The following is a 16,324-nucleotide window of genomic DNA, read 5'->3' as shown; positions in this document are numbered from 1 at the left end:
GCAACGTCGCCCATGATATGTGCATGACTTTCGTTGATTGCACAGGAGGCCATTACGCATCGATGTTTACAGAGTATCCAGGCCGACCCGATCGGTGCCTGAGCAATGACCGAACCACCTGCGCTGGACTTGCCACCAAGCAGACGAAGCCGGGACTACTACTGAATGGCCACCGTCGCCTGCGACTTTGCACCCCTCTCTGCACTTGTGCGCTGAAACGACTGGTGACTCAGGGTGCAACCCCGTGGGCGTCGCACGTGTCCAGCGTCGCTGCACACACGCCGGTCCTTGGCGGAGAAATGTCGAGTGGGAATATTTCTGGTCTTTGTGAGTTTTCAGGAAGCATTCCTTGCCTTCGGCGTTCTCGAACCATGATATCGCTTCGGAACATCTGTCGAACTCGTACCACTGTTGATGTTTCGCAGTTTGAGTTGTGTCTAATGTACCGCCGGCACAGTAGCAGCGCCATGAAGTTCACATCGCGAGGTCATCATACCTATGCCTCTAGTGCAGATCAGTCTCGACTCCAGGATAACTAATGACCGAGGTTCGTAAGCGGTCCGCTATTTCCGGCACTGCCGTTAGTGCAAGCCTTCGATGCGCGGTGCGTCCCATGCTCCCGAACATAGTTCGCTCATCTGACGGCCGCCCCCTTTCCGTCGGCCAACTTGCCCGTTAGCTCCAATCCTATTTGCCCAGCGTTGTGGGTGTGATCAGCGCTGTGAACACTGCGTCGACCAACGTATATAAATTCTCCGACTTGATGCACGCCCTCCTCCCCTTTGCCTTCGTTGGAAGGGAAGTCCACCGGATCTTGCTGCCATGATCGTAGGGTTCGCTAGCGTGTTGAACCTCCTCGCAGTCGCGAAGCTCGTCGCGGCTTCGCCCTCTGCGTCTCTCGAGGGTCGATGGGCCAATGTGTCGACCCCTGTCGTAGACCTCGGGTATTCTCAATATCAGGGAACGTACGACCCCGATGCAAACATTTCCTACTTCTTCGGTATTCGCTTCGCACAGGCCCCCACTGGTGAGTGCAGACAGTCCGCGGTGTACTTCAGTGCTGACGCTCTCATCAGGGGAACTGCGCTGGCAGGCGCCGCAGACGCCGGCGACAACTACCGGTGTACAGCAAGCAACAGAGACGCCTAACCAATGCTACCAGGCGGCGTATGGTGGTAACAGTACGAACCCCTACAGACCGTCATCCCTCCAGAAGAGAGCCGCCTCCCAGGACGAAGACTGTCTCTTCCTGAAGTGCGCACTTCGTCTGGCCCTGATATAGTACGGACTCACGCCTGACTCCATCAGTGTTTACACCCCGGGACAATTGCAGCCGGGTGCGGCTCTGCCGGTCGTTGTCTGGATCCACGGCGGAGGGTATGGCTTCGTCTGCAATGTTCACAGAGTTCGACAACTGAGTGCACGACGCGCAGGTACATCGCCGGGTCGGCAAGCATATACTCCGGCCAAGACCTCGTCAAGGAGTCCGACTACGGAGTCATCGCTGTTGCTATTCAGTATAGGCTGGGTGTCTTCGGCTTCCTCCCAGGCTCCGAGGTAAAGGCGAACGGTTCGCTCAACGCGGGTCTCCGTGAGTGCATCCTCGGGTTAGGCGCCTGACGCGCGTGGTTCTTACGGGTTCGTGGCAGTCGACCAGAACTTTGCGTTGCAATGGGTCCAGGAACACGTTAGCTGCTGATCTCTTCACGCTTACCTACCCTGATGCTGAATGGAAATACAGATTTCGTCCTTTGGCGGTGATCCGGCAAAGGTTACGATCTGGGGTGAATCGGCAGGCGAGTAGTATTCTGCTCTAAGCTTAGTGTTGGCAAGGGCTCAGCAGTGACGATAGGTGCGGGCTCCGTTATGCAACACATCGTAGCACACGGCGGGCAGACAGAGCCTCCGCTCTTCCGTGCTGCTATGACTAGCTCGACGTTCCTGCCGTTCCAGTACTACTACAACGACACCATCCCCGAGGTACGCTTCTTGCGACTCGCTTTACGTGCTCCGGCTCACCGGTCATCACGCACCATACAGGAGATATTCTCTGAGACGGTGGCACAAACCAAGTGAGTCTTCACCGAACGTGTAACCGCGATCTAGGCTGACCCAGTCGAATCCAGCTGTTCGTCTGCTTCCGGCGCGCTCGAGTGTCTGCGCTCCGCCTCCGCCTCCGCTCTCCAAACCGCCAACACAGCAATCAACTACGCGGACTTCTACGGTACCTACGTCTTCGTCCCCGTGGTCGACGGAACATTCATCGTCGAGCGGCCCACCGTGACGCTCGAGAAGCGGCGCGTCAACGGCGTAAGCGCGTCCTCCTCCCTCCGAACCTGATAGGTGCTTGCTGACGTCCGAGGCAGAATGTGCTCCTCTCGGTCACGAATTCGTTCGAGGGGTACAACTTCGTCGACACGACCACGCCGCCGACGAACATCACGGACTATGTCACGCAGCTCTTCCCGCTGATCGACCAGACGATCATTCAGACGATCGTCGAGCAGTACACGAGCGACCCCGCGCTGAACGACACTCTGGCGCAGGCCATTGGTATCATGGGAGAGTGTACGTGTACTGGGTGTACGGTGTTGGCTGCTTGTCAGGCTGACGTTGGACATAGCGATCTTCATCTGCCCGACGTATCTGCTTCTGGAAGCGTTTGGAGATAACGCGTACAAGGTGCCACACTTCCCATCCATAGCGCTTCTAAGCCGTTTCTCATCGTTTCCGACCTAGGGCGAGTTCGCAGTGCCGCCTGCCATCCACGGACAGGACGTACAATACTACTTCCCCACGTACGCTCCGTCGCCCTGCCGTCCGTTCACCCGCTGACCCGACGCAGCTCGAACCCGCCGGCCTACAACAACTCGGAGCTGATCACGTCATTCTCGCAGTCGTTCATGTCCGTCGTGAGCTCGCTCGACCCGAACGACAAGGCCGTGCCGGACCTGAAGCCCGCGTGGGCCGTGTGGCAGAACGGGACGGCGGAGGTGCTGTTCAACGTTACCGCCGCGGGCGAGCCCGTCGTGCAGACGACGACGACGGACCCGGCGCTGCTCGAGCGATGCGCGTGAGTGTTTATTTCGTTTCTTGATGTGTGATGCGGTCAGTGGCTGATGTGGTGGTGTCGGTGTGCGCAGGCTTTGGCAGAGTATCAGCGGCTTGACGTACCAGTGAGCGATGGACATGTTTCTTCTTGTGTTGGTACGTGTAGGACTAGTGGCGTGCGTCGGTCGAAATGTACGTTTTGAACTTGTTGAATATTGTTTCTGGATTGAAAGACTCTGATGTGCGATTGTGACGACGATGAGATCTAAGGAAATCTTGAAGTAGTGGATTTGGTCGTACGAGAGTCCAGCGAAGCGTTGAGGCGTTGAGCTTGAGCGCTCGTCCGGATGACGGCCGTCCCTTGAGTCCCCTTCGACCATACATACTCTCGGCACGACTCGGTTGGCAGCTCGCGAATGGTGCTATTTACGATACATTCCTTTTCGGGTATTAACATGCCTTCCTTCTCTGTCAAGCCTGGCTCTCTTTTCAACTATCACCTCACGTCTCGATCGTCACGCTTCTCGTCCACCTCCACCTCCATTCGACGACGTCACTGTTCGTTTTCGAACGTCGCCGCTCTTCTATCTTTCCTTCTGTCAATATGTTCGATTCTCGCTGTTCCAGAATATCGTCTGTGTACTTATACTGGGCCGTGTCGCCCAAATCTCTATCGAGCCCCCCTCTCTCGACGCTCTCGTTCGTCCTCTCCTCGCGCACATCGCTCGGGCCTCCACTCTACGCGGGCTCAAGTTCACGCCCTCAAATCGACGCCGCGTCGTCTGCGTGCCTTTAGAGAATCGGGTGAACGCTGTGTCACCGAGTCACAACAGTCGCTCGCTCGCTGCTAAGTAAGTGTCGACCTCGTTACTCTGCCGCAGAACCCCAACTCTCCACTGTCCTCTCTCCCTTCAAGCCTCTCGTCCATCCACGACTCTTCGACCGACCTGCGCAAGGCGGTAGTTGGTGTGTGATTCGCTGCCGCGCACGCTTTACCTCAGGCTCTGACACGGGTTATGCCTGACTGGCGTGCGTCTTTTGAATCTGACGCGAGTTTCATTGAGTCTTCGTGCCTTGGTGCGTCATGGTGTATCGATCTCGACGCATACTAGAAGCTGTCTGTCCTGTCTGCAGCTCATTCCGTTTGGATCCCGTTTCACATGGCAATGTTCCCATGTGAGTCGTGGCTTGCTGCGGAGACAGAGACAGGGGAGAGCGATGGAGAGGCTGGCAGCGGATGGAGAGGTGCCATGGAGGGTTCGTACCTGGTCATAAGCTGGGGTTAGGGTCCCATGACCTCAAAGGCACGCGCTGGCCTATTTATACCCTCAGCGTGATACAGACATCCCATCGCACCGCCTGCCGCTTATCCGCAACCCATGGCGTCGCTCCCCCTCCACGAAGCAGACATGAAGCCCAAGCAGGCCATCACTGCCACCAACCTCCCTGCCCACACCCAGGACCCCTCCGTCGTCGCAGAGTCCCTCAGCAAGCTCGTCGACCAGTCCGCGAAGCACACCGACGTCCGCCATGGCATCCACGCGCCCATGCACAAGCTCGCCCAGCTCCCCTTCGTTCACAAGCTCATCCCCGGGCTCGAGAAGCTCGCCACTGAGTATCATGTAGGGAACTACGTGTACGATCGCCAGACGGGGCAGCGATTCTGGGAGAGCATGCCCATCTACCCGAGGTCCGTCTCGGCCCTGCTGACACGCTTTACGCACTGAAACAAGGATGTAGGCTTGGTATGCATTTGTTGTTTTACGGCGGAGAGCAGCGCAAGATCCTGCACAACAAGGACATTGAGTCCATCCTCGAAGAGCTCTCCGTCCGGGTACGCATCCTCCCCTCACTGTTCTGCAGACTCCACTCACTCGCATCAACAGCAAGGCCGCATCTACGACTCGCCCGAGTCCGTCAAGAACATCCCCTCCTTCATCGAAACCTACACCATCGCGCTCGACGAGCTCCTCGAGCCCGACCCGACCAAGTACCGCACCATGAACGACTTCTTCTACCGCCACATCAAGCCCGGCGCGCGCCCCGTCCAGAACGCTGACGTCCCCGGCGCAATCTGCAGCGCGGCCGACTGCAGGCTCGTCGTCTACCCCTCCGTCGACCTCGCGACAAAGCTCTGGTACGTCGATCCGCGCCCTCAGGCTCTCTCCAGACTTCATGCTGACCCGCAACGCCGCGCGCAGGATCAAGGGCAACGAGTTCACGATCCCGCACCTCCTCGGCGTCCCGGACGACTCGGAGCAGGCGCGCGCGTTCGAGGGCGCCGGTGTCGCGTGCTTCCGGCTCGCCCCCGCGGATTACCACCGCTTCCACAGCCCGCTCGACGGCACCGTCGGCGAGACCACTGATATCCCCGGCCAATACTACACTGGTGCGTCGCCCTCTTTTCCCTCCCCTCCCGGGGCGCTGAATAGACGATGCTGACGAGTGCGCAGTGAACCCGCAGGCGGTGAACGAGCCCGGATTCGACGTCTTTACCGCGAACAAGCGCTCCGTGCTCTATCTCACGCACACCGCGTCCGGTAAGCAGGTCGCGTTCGTCGCCATCGGTGCCATGCTCGTGCGTCCCCCTCTTCCTTTCCCCTAATCCAGGTGAACTCACGCGGTCACTGGCCACAGGTCGGCTCGATCAAGTGGACGGGCGGCGCGCAGAAGGGCAGTACGGTCGCGCGCGGGGACGAGCTCGGCTTCTTCGCGTACGGCGGGAGCACGGTCGTGTGTCTCTTCCCTGCGGGGCTCGTCGCGTTTGACGAGGACCTCGTGAAGAACTCGGGCGCGGCGGAGCCGGTGGAGACGTATGTGAAGGTGCGTGGGCATGTTTACGGGGTTGGGGCGATCAGGGACGTGTGCTGACCGGATTGCGGGTGTGCTTAGGTTGGATGGTCGGTCGGGAAGGCGAACCTGTAGAGCGGAGTACTGGGCGAAGCAGAAGATCGGACCTGGAACGGAACGTTGGACGAGTGTAGGACTAGTGGAAGGACGAGCACTTGTATGTGGGTGTAGGAACTGCATACCGGTAATGTGATTCGCTTCCTTCTTGGTGGCATATCTTCCAGAGCCAGAACGACGTTCGGGGACGTTCAGGGTGGCTATGCTTGGCTGGATGACGAGTGCACGACCGCATCTACGCTTACTTTCACCAACGGCGTGACCCGCAGATAACCTGACAAGGGTCAAGATAATGAGACTGCTGTCCTCGTGCGGTCATCCAAGCTTGACTAGAAGAAGAGGCAGCCCTCTCGCTGGTACAAGCAACACCACACTTCCCTGGTCCGGGAATTCGTGGGTGACTAAAACACCCGACGTGGTGCAGCGATCCAGCTGCTTCGGACAACTCAGTATGGGAGCCTACAGCTTACAGCCTCCGAGTCAGTGACACCCATGAAGCAGGCCCGGAACTCAATGGGGTTTTACATTGCGGGTTCTACCAGCTTCGACCGTGAGCAGTCAACAGAAACGGAATGAATCGCTGATGATTATTCAATTAATTCAGTAGGTACCCGTTCCTAAGCTGTCGCGTGGACCAGCGTGGTCCCGCAGCCTGTACTGAGGTCGAAGGTCGGCGGACTAGATGGTGGTTCTTCCTACTCCGCGGTGGGTGGCGGGGTGGAGAGGGAGGGTGGGGGTGAGGGCCGGGTTTACTGCGCGTGAAGCCGGGACATGAGCCAAGGCTCGTGACAAGGCCCATGCAGCGCAAGTCTGCAACGCACGAAGCCAAGACGTGAGAACGGGCGAGTGGATCGAGCGAGGACCGTAGACGTACTCTGGCGTCGGGCGAGCTCTCCTGCTGAGAACCCCCGCGGCGGAACCTCGCGGACCCTAGGTGGTGTAATTATCTGCATTGGATGTACGGGGACTACTGTCGTCCTGCGGCCTGTACTGAGGTCGAGGGTCGGCGAAATAGATGGTGGGTCCTCCTACTCCGCGATTATGGCTAAGAGGGAGTGGGAGACGGGTGTTCGGTGTATAGGTGGAAGGTGGGAGAGGATGAGGTTGGGTTCACTGCGCGTCGGACTCGTGACAGGGTCCCATTCCTCTGCAGGAGCGCAAGTCTGCAACGTACGAAGACAAGACTATGAGAACGAGCTAAAGGATCGGGCGAGGACCGTGGACGTACCTTGCGTATCGCTGCGATGCCTCTGGAACCCAGGTGTTGTGATTATCTGCATTGGATGTACGGTTGACGGAAGACTGCCAGAGGTCGTTGTTATAACGTTGACTCAGGCTTGCCCCGTAGATCATGGGCCATAGCCTTTGGCCATAGTCGAGACTGGCAAAGTGGTTAGCTTGAATGGCGATTGGGGAAGATCACGCGTTGGCGACTCACCAGTCTTCGAATCGGTAAGCTCATGACGGTGCTGGGGCCGAGCTGAGGTGCAATGGTCAGTACGAGCGACCTTTATAGTGTGCTTCTGACGTGTTGCTGACGCGCTGCATGGCACAACACAGCATCACTCCGTAATATCATAGAATTAGGCTAAAGAGGTTGTTTCTGTCATCGACCGCAATTTCCGGGATGAGACGTGGTAGCAGCGACAGCCGCTGTCCTCGCGCAGCGGTGCTGTGCAGATCTTGCCGCTGTCGCGGGTATGTCGCGGGTGCGGGATCGTGCATATGGCGACCCGTCCTCGGTGGCTGAATAAGCACGCACTGAACTCGACGACTCAACGTTCGTCGCTCCGCACATCACCCATATGCTTAGAATATCCTCGGTATGCGTGCGAGCTGCTAGCGGACGCTCTGTAGGCTGTAGTTCGCTTCTGGCCGATACGGCGACTGGACGTGAGGATACCGGCGAGGCACAGCGAAGACCACGGAGCGTTGTCGCCAAGTTGCGCCCACAGACAATATAGCCATCAAAGGAAGAATGCGATCTACGGTCTGATGCCCGGCGTACATACTAACTTACCGTCGACGCTGAAACATTACGGTCACGTGGGCGTGTTCGGGATCAACGCCACAAGGTGTCAATCTACTATGTAGTCAGGCTGCTGCCATCAGTCGATGATACATTGCCAGTCAAAACGCGTCGAACGAACCCGTCTGAAGTGACTAGCCTAGCGCACACCGGCCGCGAGGCCCGACTGGATGAAGGAGGGTTAGCCTTGGGTTAGCCTGTTACTCAGTCTGTTGAAGTCGGTCCATCGACGTACTACGCCATGAGCGACTTGCCTCGGTGCTGAAAGGTACGCAACTGCTGTCGCAGTGAGCACGGTGTCATGTTTTTGATGCTCACCCCCCTCTGTTTAGCTAGACTCGTCTGCCGATGGCAAAGAGAACTCATCGTAGCTGAAGTTCAGACTAGTTACAGCCTGAGGTTACCGGGCCACAGGCGCGTACCTGTGCATGCCATGCCACCCAATCGGCTGCGGAGCCGATAATGATGTTCCCACGATGGCAGCCTTTGTGGCGCACAACGTGAAGAGGCCAACGAGAAACTTGAGAAGGATCCCGACATGCATTGCATCGACTCCGAACATGAAACAGCAAGGGCCGACGATTTTTTTGCATTATCTTCTGCAGCTTAATTTCCTGACGCATCCGCGATCCAGTCATGCCCGATTGTCTACATTTTGTGAAATTCCGAACAACTGCTGCTCCGTCGTTGTGTCGCTGATTACTTTGTTTGCAGAGACCTCTACTTGGCTCATTAGGACCTGATATGATGGGTCATTTGAGGCGAGGATCCGTTGCGCCCATGAGCGACATAGGTACGAAATGGATGAAGCTGAGTCACCGCATCATTCTCATACCTTCAGTAGCCAGCTTCTAGAGTGACGAGCCCGAGGCATCGTTCTCGTTAGAGGCCCATGAAGGCCCAAACCCTTAAATGTGCTCGACGCAACTACAGGACAGAAAGGTAAGAAGTCTACTTCGCAAACAGCTCACAGCCTCCTCATACCTAGTGTCGCAGTTAAGCGCCCGGTCGCTCCCGCCTCCACAAGACTGCAGTGATATTCACATAGTCGCACGTATGGGAATTTGGCGGCTGAGCGCTGCTCGATCTTCTCTACAGATCAGGCTCAGAACGACAGCCACACTGACAGACAGTGGCAGATGCAATACAGCAAGCACGACGCCGAACGCCTTGACTTCTGACAAAACGCACATTGTGTCCCCCTCGTTTTCTCTCCTCACTGGTCAGACACGCACGCCTCCTCCTAACGGCTGAATACGCTGCATAGACTTACTACGACGAAGATCTTCTATGAGTTCTTTGTGCTTCGAGTCGTCGGTGCTGCCGCCGCACAGAGCTCGTTCGCCGCCGGCATCGACCCATGCATTATGTCCTGTGTTCAGACCGCCGCGACTTCCGCAGGGTGCTCTAGCTAGTACGTGTCTTCCCTATCGCGCTTGCTCACGAAGTTCTGGCTGACCAGACGGCGCGCACAGCGCGGATCTCACCTGCATTTGCTCCTCCACCGCCTTCCAGGCCTCTGCCCTGACGTGTCTCACCGCGAACTGCACCACCGCAGACAATGCTCTCCCGTTCTGCCCTGTGCAGTGAGCGCGAGCTCCGCCGTCTGTTCCTCCACCAGCTCCGCGGCCTCCTCCACCATCTTGAGCGCGTCTTCCGTACTCGTGAGCATCTCCTTCGCTGTTTCGTCTATCACCACTTCGAGCTCCAGCTCTGTCACCGCTTCCGGGTCGACGAACTCGCACGCGTCGACATCCAGCCAGGTCAGCCTTCGGGTCGGCTTTTGGGTCGTCGGGTTCGACTACGACAAGCTCGAGCGCGGGCAGCAGGGCCGAGTTCACGGAGGGCGAATTGTTCGGCTTGGTCGGTGTTGCGGCTGGCGCGGATCTAGTGTTGTAGACCGAGATGCGACGGCGGTTCTCCACCACATTGATGTTGACCACTGGCACCATGGTCTACTTGTGTGGGACTACGCGATAGCGCTACTGCCGTCCGTCATCATGCGGAGAGCTTGGGATAGTGGGAGCCCACAGAGGCGTAGCAGGGGTCGGGTGACGCTACTAGCAATACCGGGCAAAGGCGTGCAGCGACCCGGAATAGACTTCTCCACCGACTTTGGGACGCGTGCGTTGAGCAACGGCTGCGGTGATATACATACTTACATGTAAATGCTCTGTTGGTATCTCTTTCTCTCTGTCATCTTCTTGCCGCAGCCTGAGATCCAGCTGCTGAGGCGCATTGTCGACATGTATGCGTCTCCTTCAACGTGCATGTGATCTCTAGAGGCCACCAACTGCATGTTGACTGCACGACAGTAAGGACGCTGCGACGCGTACTACCGTTCTCGCAGCGCGCATAAGTTGAAACTGGAGTGGGTGCCAGGCAAAACCGATCGGCGCACCGCTTCTGATCGCGTCGACGTGATTAATGCGCCGATCTGTCAAAATCAATGGCTGTGCCGAATGGAGGATGGACTGCAAAGCCTATCTACCCGAAGTCCGATACGTCGGACTTGGCCTGGACTTGGCTCTCCATTCGCGAGTCAGTACCAGCACCATGCCCTCTGTTCGTGCGAGGCGGCGGCCTTGCACGGCTTTGCTAAATCCAAGTCATTCCTGCACCTCAGGTGCGTAGAGCAAGGGTAGAGGACAATAGACCAAGCACGGTTCTCCAGATGCAAGTTCTACAAAACGTTGAGCAGACGCACTATTACAGGATGCAACTGCGCCCCATTCTCGCTCTGGTCAGTGCATTTATCACGATAATGTCATGGAGAGGGGCTCTGATGCGGCGGTGATGCGTCAGCTCGACACGGCCGCGCTGTCGCCTGTTGTCGCTCCCCGCATGTTTGTCCTCACGCTGCTCGGCTCCTCCTCGGCCTCCGCTTGGCCTACCCTTCGCACAGCGCTGGATGGCCGGCAAGAGACGCTGGGCCCCCACATAAAAGGGACCTCTCGCCGCTCTCAATCCCCAGCTCACTTCACCTTCTCGGGCTCACCTCCACAAGCAAGTACTGGCTAGTGAGTATTCCGTGTATACTCCCTTCACTGTGAATTGTTGACTGACCGTTGTCTCTACAGCTTTGCTTGTTTTATTTTCACGACTCTCGCTCTCTCATTCTTCACGATCCAGCCCGTGCATCACTGCAGATAATTTTCATTCACCATGCGTTTCGGAGCCGCTATTTCCCTGCTTTGCGCTGTCGCCGCTGTGGCGCCCGCTGCGTTCGCTATGCCAGTCGCCTCTGACGCGTATGTCGTTTCCATCTGTACTTGGGCGCAACGGCGCTGACTTACCTCCGCAGGACCGACGGTCTCGAGGCTCGCGCCTACGACGCCGAGGTCGCCGACCTGCTCGCCCGGTCCGACTTCGACGAGGCGACTTCTCTCCTCGCTCGTGCCGTCACGGACGTGCTCGGCGCGCGTGAAGACCCGCCCCGCTACCACAAGAACGACCCCATCAACGGCAAGAAGCCAGCGTACTCGGCGAAGGACCCGAACCCTCCCCCGAAGTACCGCCAGCACAACCCGCACGTGCCGAACCGTGAGTCAAGCACAGGTCTTCGGGGGGCTCGAGTAATGGTCCGCGCCGCCCGCGTGAGCTCGCGGAGGTCGACGATCTCTGGGCGCGCGATGTCGAGGAGGTGATGGCACGCGAAGACCCGCCTCCCTACCGCAAGCACGACTCCATCAACGGCAGGAAGCCAGCGTATTCGGCGAAGGACCCGAACCCTCCCCCGAAGTACCGCCAGCACAATCCGCACGTGCCGGACCGTGAGTCCAAGCACAGGCCTTCGGGGGGCTCGAGTAACGGTCCGCGCCGCCCGCGTGAGCTCGCGGAGGTCGACGATCTCTGGGCGCGCGAGGAGTTGGAGGACATGTGGGCGCGCGACGTCGAGGAGGTGATGGCGCGCGAAGACCCACCCCGCTACCACAAGAACGACCCCATCAACGGCAAGAAGCCAGCGTACTCGGCGAAGGACCCGAACCCTCCCCCGAAGTACCGCCAGCACAACCCGCACGTACCGAACCGTGAGTCCAAGCACAGGTCTTCGGGGGGCTCGAGTAACGGTCCGCGCCGCCCGCGTGAGCTCGACTTCTGATGAACGGCTGGATGGAGGGGTGGGGAGGAATTGCATGGTACTTTCTAGTTGTACACCCGACGTGGATTAATGAGATACGAGGAGTTCCGGCGACTTTGCCTTGTGTGCTTGAGCGATGCGTTTGAGTGGTTCGGTCTAGGACATCCTGTTTGCGAGGAGTCGGCGTCAGGTGTGGTCGTCCTTCGTGATTCGCGTTCTCACTGAGAATGTAATAAGCTGACTCCTTTGACAGACACGTGAAGGTAGCTCATAAGGTGTGTTGCTTCACTCTGATATTCTTTCACTGCTCGCGCTCTTGGTCGGGCGCACACCGTTTATAACATGCAACGGTAAGGCAAACATTCGACTGACTTGGAGTGGGTTCACAAGATGGTGAAGGTGCCTGTAATCACGCAGTCCCTGAGCAAATCTGTCCGTCGATTCTGGCAGGGTTTCCGTTCGATCTGCTAGCGAACGGTGCCGAGATCTTGCTGCAATCGGACTGACAGTAGCCAATACACTCCCTGTGCCACTCCCTCGGTACCATGGCACTGAGAGACGCAGACGTACTAGTAGCTTCAACTCGTTACTGAGTCACCAGCCAGTACCTAGTGGTTGTGGAGTTGAGATCGAGAAGAAGAAGTAAGCTGGAGAATGAGAGCACTGGCGACGTCGGTCCTTTCACATGCTTAATACGCGGGACCGTGTGATGGGCAAGGTCGGCTCGGGCGGTCGTAGTGGCTGCGGTCGCGCGGAACTGGCGGAACGAGCGAGAATGGGCTCGGAATAGACCCAAATAACTTACTGGTGTTCAATGGAAAGGCGAAAAGCTACGGCACTTATGTAAGTACAGGCTGGCGCTAAGTATGTATCTACGTGCTGACGTAATCATGTGGCGGGCGCGCCCGTTACGGCCCGGCCTGGGTGCCTCCTGCCAGTGCAGCGCTCCCAGCGCGAAGGGAAACAACAGGGAAGCCGGAGGCCAAGACGCGAGGAGGAGCACTGTGTGGAGGGCGAACTACTTAGCGCCAGTTTGCAGCCAAGATCGACCTGCAGTGCGCGCGGATCGCCCAAGAACAACGCCAGACGAACGCCCGACGCCCAATAGACCGCTCACTGCATCCCGCTGATCACTTACATCTCAGACCGAGACCGTTGCGACTATACTGGTCGTACAGCGCCGGCTGCAGAGCGAAATCACACACACGCCGCTTCGAATACAGCTATGATGTGATACGTGGTCGCGCAGCGCCCGCACCCCGCTGGCAGGCGGTACGTACCCTCCCCGCGAGAAGTGGCATGTTGGGCTACCCAAGATGAAAGTAGACAGTCACATCGCATCCCGGTCGATATCCTCCAATGCTACTTGAACGTTGATCCTTTGGAGTCTCCAGAAGCCTGAGACCAGCACTGGCAGGTAGCATATCCTTAGCGCTGCAGGTGGCGTCTACGTTCAATGGCAGGGCGGCGATTCTACGGAGGGTACGTAACACCTGGGTTGCGGGCGCAGCGCGCCCGCGTGCCGGTAGCATACGAACTGCGAGAACATGTTACATCTCCCAAGTTTGGCCCGTCCGGCAGTTGGCACTGGCAGCGCCAAATGTTCGGATCGGCAAGAGACGCTGGGCCCCCGTATAAAAGGGCCCCCCTCGCGGCTCTCAATCCCCAGCTCACTTCTCCTTCTCGGGCTCAACTCCACAAGCAAGTACTGGCTAGTGAGTATTTCGTGTATACGCCCTTCATTGTGACTCGTTTACTGACCACTGTCTCTGCAGCTTCGCTTGTTTTTCTTTGACGACTCTCGCTCTACAGTCTCATTCCTTACGATCCACATCGTGCATCACTGCGGTGAATCATCGATCACCATGCGTTTCGGAGCCGTCATGTCCCTGCTCTGCGCTGCCGCTGCTGTGGCGTCCGCCGCGTTTGCTATGCCAGTCAGCTCTGACGCGTATGTCATTTCCATCTGTACTTGGTTGCAACGGCGCTGACTTCCCTCTACAGCGCCGATGGACTTGAAGCTCGTGCCCATGACGCCGGGGTCTCCGATCTGATCGCCCGGTTTGACTTCGACGAGGCGACTTCTCTCCTGGCTCGCGCCGTCACGGACATGCTCAGTGCGCGTACCGACCACAAGTCGGAGGTTGACTCGAAAACTGATCACATGCACGAAAACATTGCCAAGGGGGCGGACCGAGGCGCGCATCTGGACCAACTGCGCCATAATACAGGTGCGTAGTCTGTCGGCGTCGCCGTTCGTCGGGTGGTCGGGCCCATACGCTGCAGATGCAGGTTGTGCTGACCCGTGCATTACAGACGACCTTGCCAAGTCCACACAGGGCATCGGTAAGGGAGCCAACCATGTACGCAAGGTGCGTGTCCGTGCGACCATATGCTGAACGCCACGTCACAATCAACTAATTGAACGGTTAGAAGGGGAGATCCTTGGAGCAGGACACGAACGGACCGCCGAAGTACCGCCTGAAGGACGCGCGCAAGCCCAGCCGCCTGCACAAGTACCCGCCGGGCCCATCGGGCTTGCGCCGCAGGCGTGAGCTTGACATCTGGTAAACGGCTGAATAGGGTGGTGGGGAGAAATTGCATGGCATTAACTGTACATACACCGGACGTGGATTGATAAGATCTGAAGAGTTTCGACGACTTTGGCTAGCGTGCTTGAGCGACTGGTTAGAGTGTGAAGAGTAGGTTTTAGACATCCAGTTTGCGAGTCGGCGTTAGGTGTGATCATTCTTTGTGATACACATTCTCACTGAGAATGTGACGAAGTTGAATCCTCTGTTATATGTGTCGACGTAGCTCACAAGGAGCGATGCTTCACTTTGATGTTCTTACACTCGCGCTCTTGATCGGGGGCACAACCGTACTAGACAGTCATGGCTAATACTCCGTGTCACGCAGGATGACTTCGACGCCAAGGAAACTTTGCGCTGCTAGCGTTCCAATGACGGCACTCGCTGTCATCGGGCAAGCGTTGTTGCGTCAGTTTTGGGCGGCGCACGTCGTCCAACGGTACGCAAGCACAACGAGCAAATGGTATTGTGCGGCTGCTGATACGAGCACTGGAACCCAGGAAGATTCGCTCGCGTACCCGTTTGAGTCCCACTGGCTGCCTAGCATGCGTATCTTAGACTGATCAGCGAACGTCGCTCTCGGTGCGCGGACGAGGCGGTTGGCGGCACAATACCCAGTCGTGCGCAACGCAACACATCCGGTATGTTCCAACATCTCCGATTAGCTTGGCAAGTGCAGTGACTACCCCGACTCCGCAGAGACACTAGCGCGAAGAGGATGGCACTGTGCCCCAGAGCGCTGGGCCGGCACCGGCCCACTGCAGGGATTCAAGTGCAGCTCTAGAGATGTTGAGTGACTGTACCGACCGCGCCCGGTGTGTTGGCCCGAGCGGTCGTGTGGCCGCAGGCGCCCTAGCTAGCGACGTGGGCGCGGCGGGGTGGGTACATGACTCCCGGCGGGCGCGGCGTGCGTGACATCGGTGGGGTCAGTATGCGACGGCCGTTTTCGACGTCTATCTGATCTAGACAGGAATAACTGAGCGAGACCGTCAAGGTCAATGCAAATATTTGGAATGAATGTATACGCACCTTCAGAAACGCTCTATGGTTCGCTTCTGGCCAAGTCTGCCAGTGAGACATCAGTCTCATGGGGATTGGGTCCATGATGATCGCTCTCTTAATATACTTACTTGCAATACTTATGTCCCCGATGTGCGCGCGACAGGCCCCGATATGTTCCCGTGTCGTACGCTAACCTCTTAGCACGAGGTGCTTCTTCGAGTTCCTCCAAGCAGGAGAAACCATCGTAACTTGAGTAGCTGAAGTTCAGACGAGTTAGTAGTATTGCGTGCAACGCGGCTGTGGCAGCGTGCGGCGCACCCAATCGGCTGCTGAGCCGAGAGATTGATGTTCCCACGAAGGCTGCCTTTGTGGCGCAACGTGAAAAGACCAACGAGGATCTTGAGGATAATCCCGATATGCATTGCATCGACTCATAACATGCTACAGGCTACAGGAAGGGCCAACGATCTATCGCACTACCTTCTGCACCTTTTCGAGTTTATATGTCGCCGCGGAAGTGGGCGATTCATGCCGGATTCTCTTCATCTGCTGCTCCATCATCGTGCCGCTGATTACTCTGCTTGCAGAAGAGGTTGCTACTCGGTTCAAGCGTTTTCTACCTCATTAGGATCTAGTATGGCGGGAGAGATGAGAAGAGGAGCC

At 57.6% G+C, this 16,324-nt stretch overlaps 5 protein-coding genes across 5 annotated transcripts; all 5 read left to right on the top strand.

Moving 5' to 3' along the window:
- The first annotated feature begins 638 nt into the window (after positions 1-638).
- On the top strand, positions 639-3,283 carry B0H18DRAFT_1011755 (Alpha/Beta hydrolase protein). The gene is made up of 14 exons (XM_048029007.1): positions 639-1,027; positions 1,077-1,254; positions 1,309-1,377; positions 1,434-1,591; positions 1,650-1,687; positions 1,742-1,796; positions 1,853-1,980; positions 2,041-2,072; positions 2,127-2,310; positions 2,367-2,568; positions 2,624-2,682; positions 2,740-2,798; positions 2,846-3,073; positions 3,144-3,283. The coding sequence occupies exons 1-14, from the start codon at positions 823-825 to the stop codon at positions 3,178-3,180; spliced, it is 1,632 nt and encodes a 543-aa protein (XP_047892612.1). The 5' UTR covers positions 639-822; the 3' UTR covers positions 3,181-3,283.
- Positions 3,284-4,296: 1,013 nt separating this feature from the next.
- Positions 4,297-6,185, top strand: B0H18DRAFT_1011749 (phosphatidylserine decarboxylase-domain-containing protein). Its single transcript, XM_048029006.1, has 7 exons — positions 4,297-4,741; positions 4,792-4,885; positions 4,938-5,188; positions 5,253-5,440; positions 5,505-5,629; positions 5,689-5,874; positions 5,944-6,185. Exons 1-7 carry the CDS (start codon positions 4,431-4,433, stop codon positions 5,974-5,976), a joined length of 1,188 nt encoding a protein of 395 aa, XP_047892611.1. The 5' UTR covers positions 4,297-4,430; the 3' UTR covers positions 5,977-6,185.
- A 3,087-nt stretch (positions 6,186-9,272) lies between these two features.
- On the top strand, positions 9,273-9,638 carry B0H18DRAFT_1011741 (uncharacterized protein). The gene is made up of 2 exons (XM_048029005.1): positions 9,273-9,401; positions 9,463-9,638. Exons 1-2 carry the CDS (start codon positions 9,355-9,357, stop codon positions 9,575-9,577), a joined length of 162 nt encoding a protein of 53 aa, XP_047892610.1. The 5' UTR covers positions 9,273-9,354; the 3' UTR covers positions 9,578-9,638.
- Positions 9,639-11,152: 1,514 nt separating this feature from the next.
- Positions 11,153-12,293, top strand: B0H18DRAFT_955455 (uncharacterized protein; the record flags this gene model as incomplete). Its single annotated transcript, XM_048042362.1, has 4 exons — positions 11,153-11,238; positions 11,292-11,498; positions 11,546-12,018; positions 12,229-12,293. 4 exons carry the CDS (start codon positions 11,153-11,155, stop codon positions 12,291-12,293), a joined length of 831 nt encoding a protein of 276 aa, XP_047892609.1.
- A 1,658-nt stretch (positions 12,294-13,951) lies between these two features.
- On the top strand, positions 13,952-14,639 carry B0H18DRAFT_1119895 (uncharacterized protein; the record flags this gene model as incomplete). The annotated part of the gene is made up of 4 exons (XM_048034014.1): positions 13,952-14,019; positions 14,073-14,299; positions 14,385-14,440; positions 14,502-14,639. 4 exons carry the CDS (start codon positions 13,952-13,954, stop codon positions 14,637-14,639), a joined length of 489 nt encoding a protein of 162 aa, XP_047892608.1.
- Between the last annotated feature and the right edge of the window lie 1,685 nt (positions 14,640-16,324).

This window comes from Fomitopsis serialis (genome assembly GCF_022376445.1).
Source record: "Fomitopsis serialis strain Sig1Antser10 chromosome Unknown B0H18scaffold_40, whole genome shotgun sequence".
Lineage (NCBI taxonomy): Eukaryota > Fungi > Basidiomycota > Agaricomycetes > Polyporales > Fomitopsidaceae > Fomitopsis > Fomitopsis serialis.
Note: the sequence above shows the minus strand (reverse complement) of the source record. Positions and strands in the feature narration are given on the sequence as shown.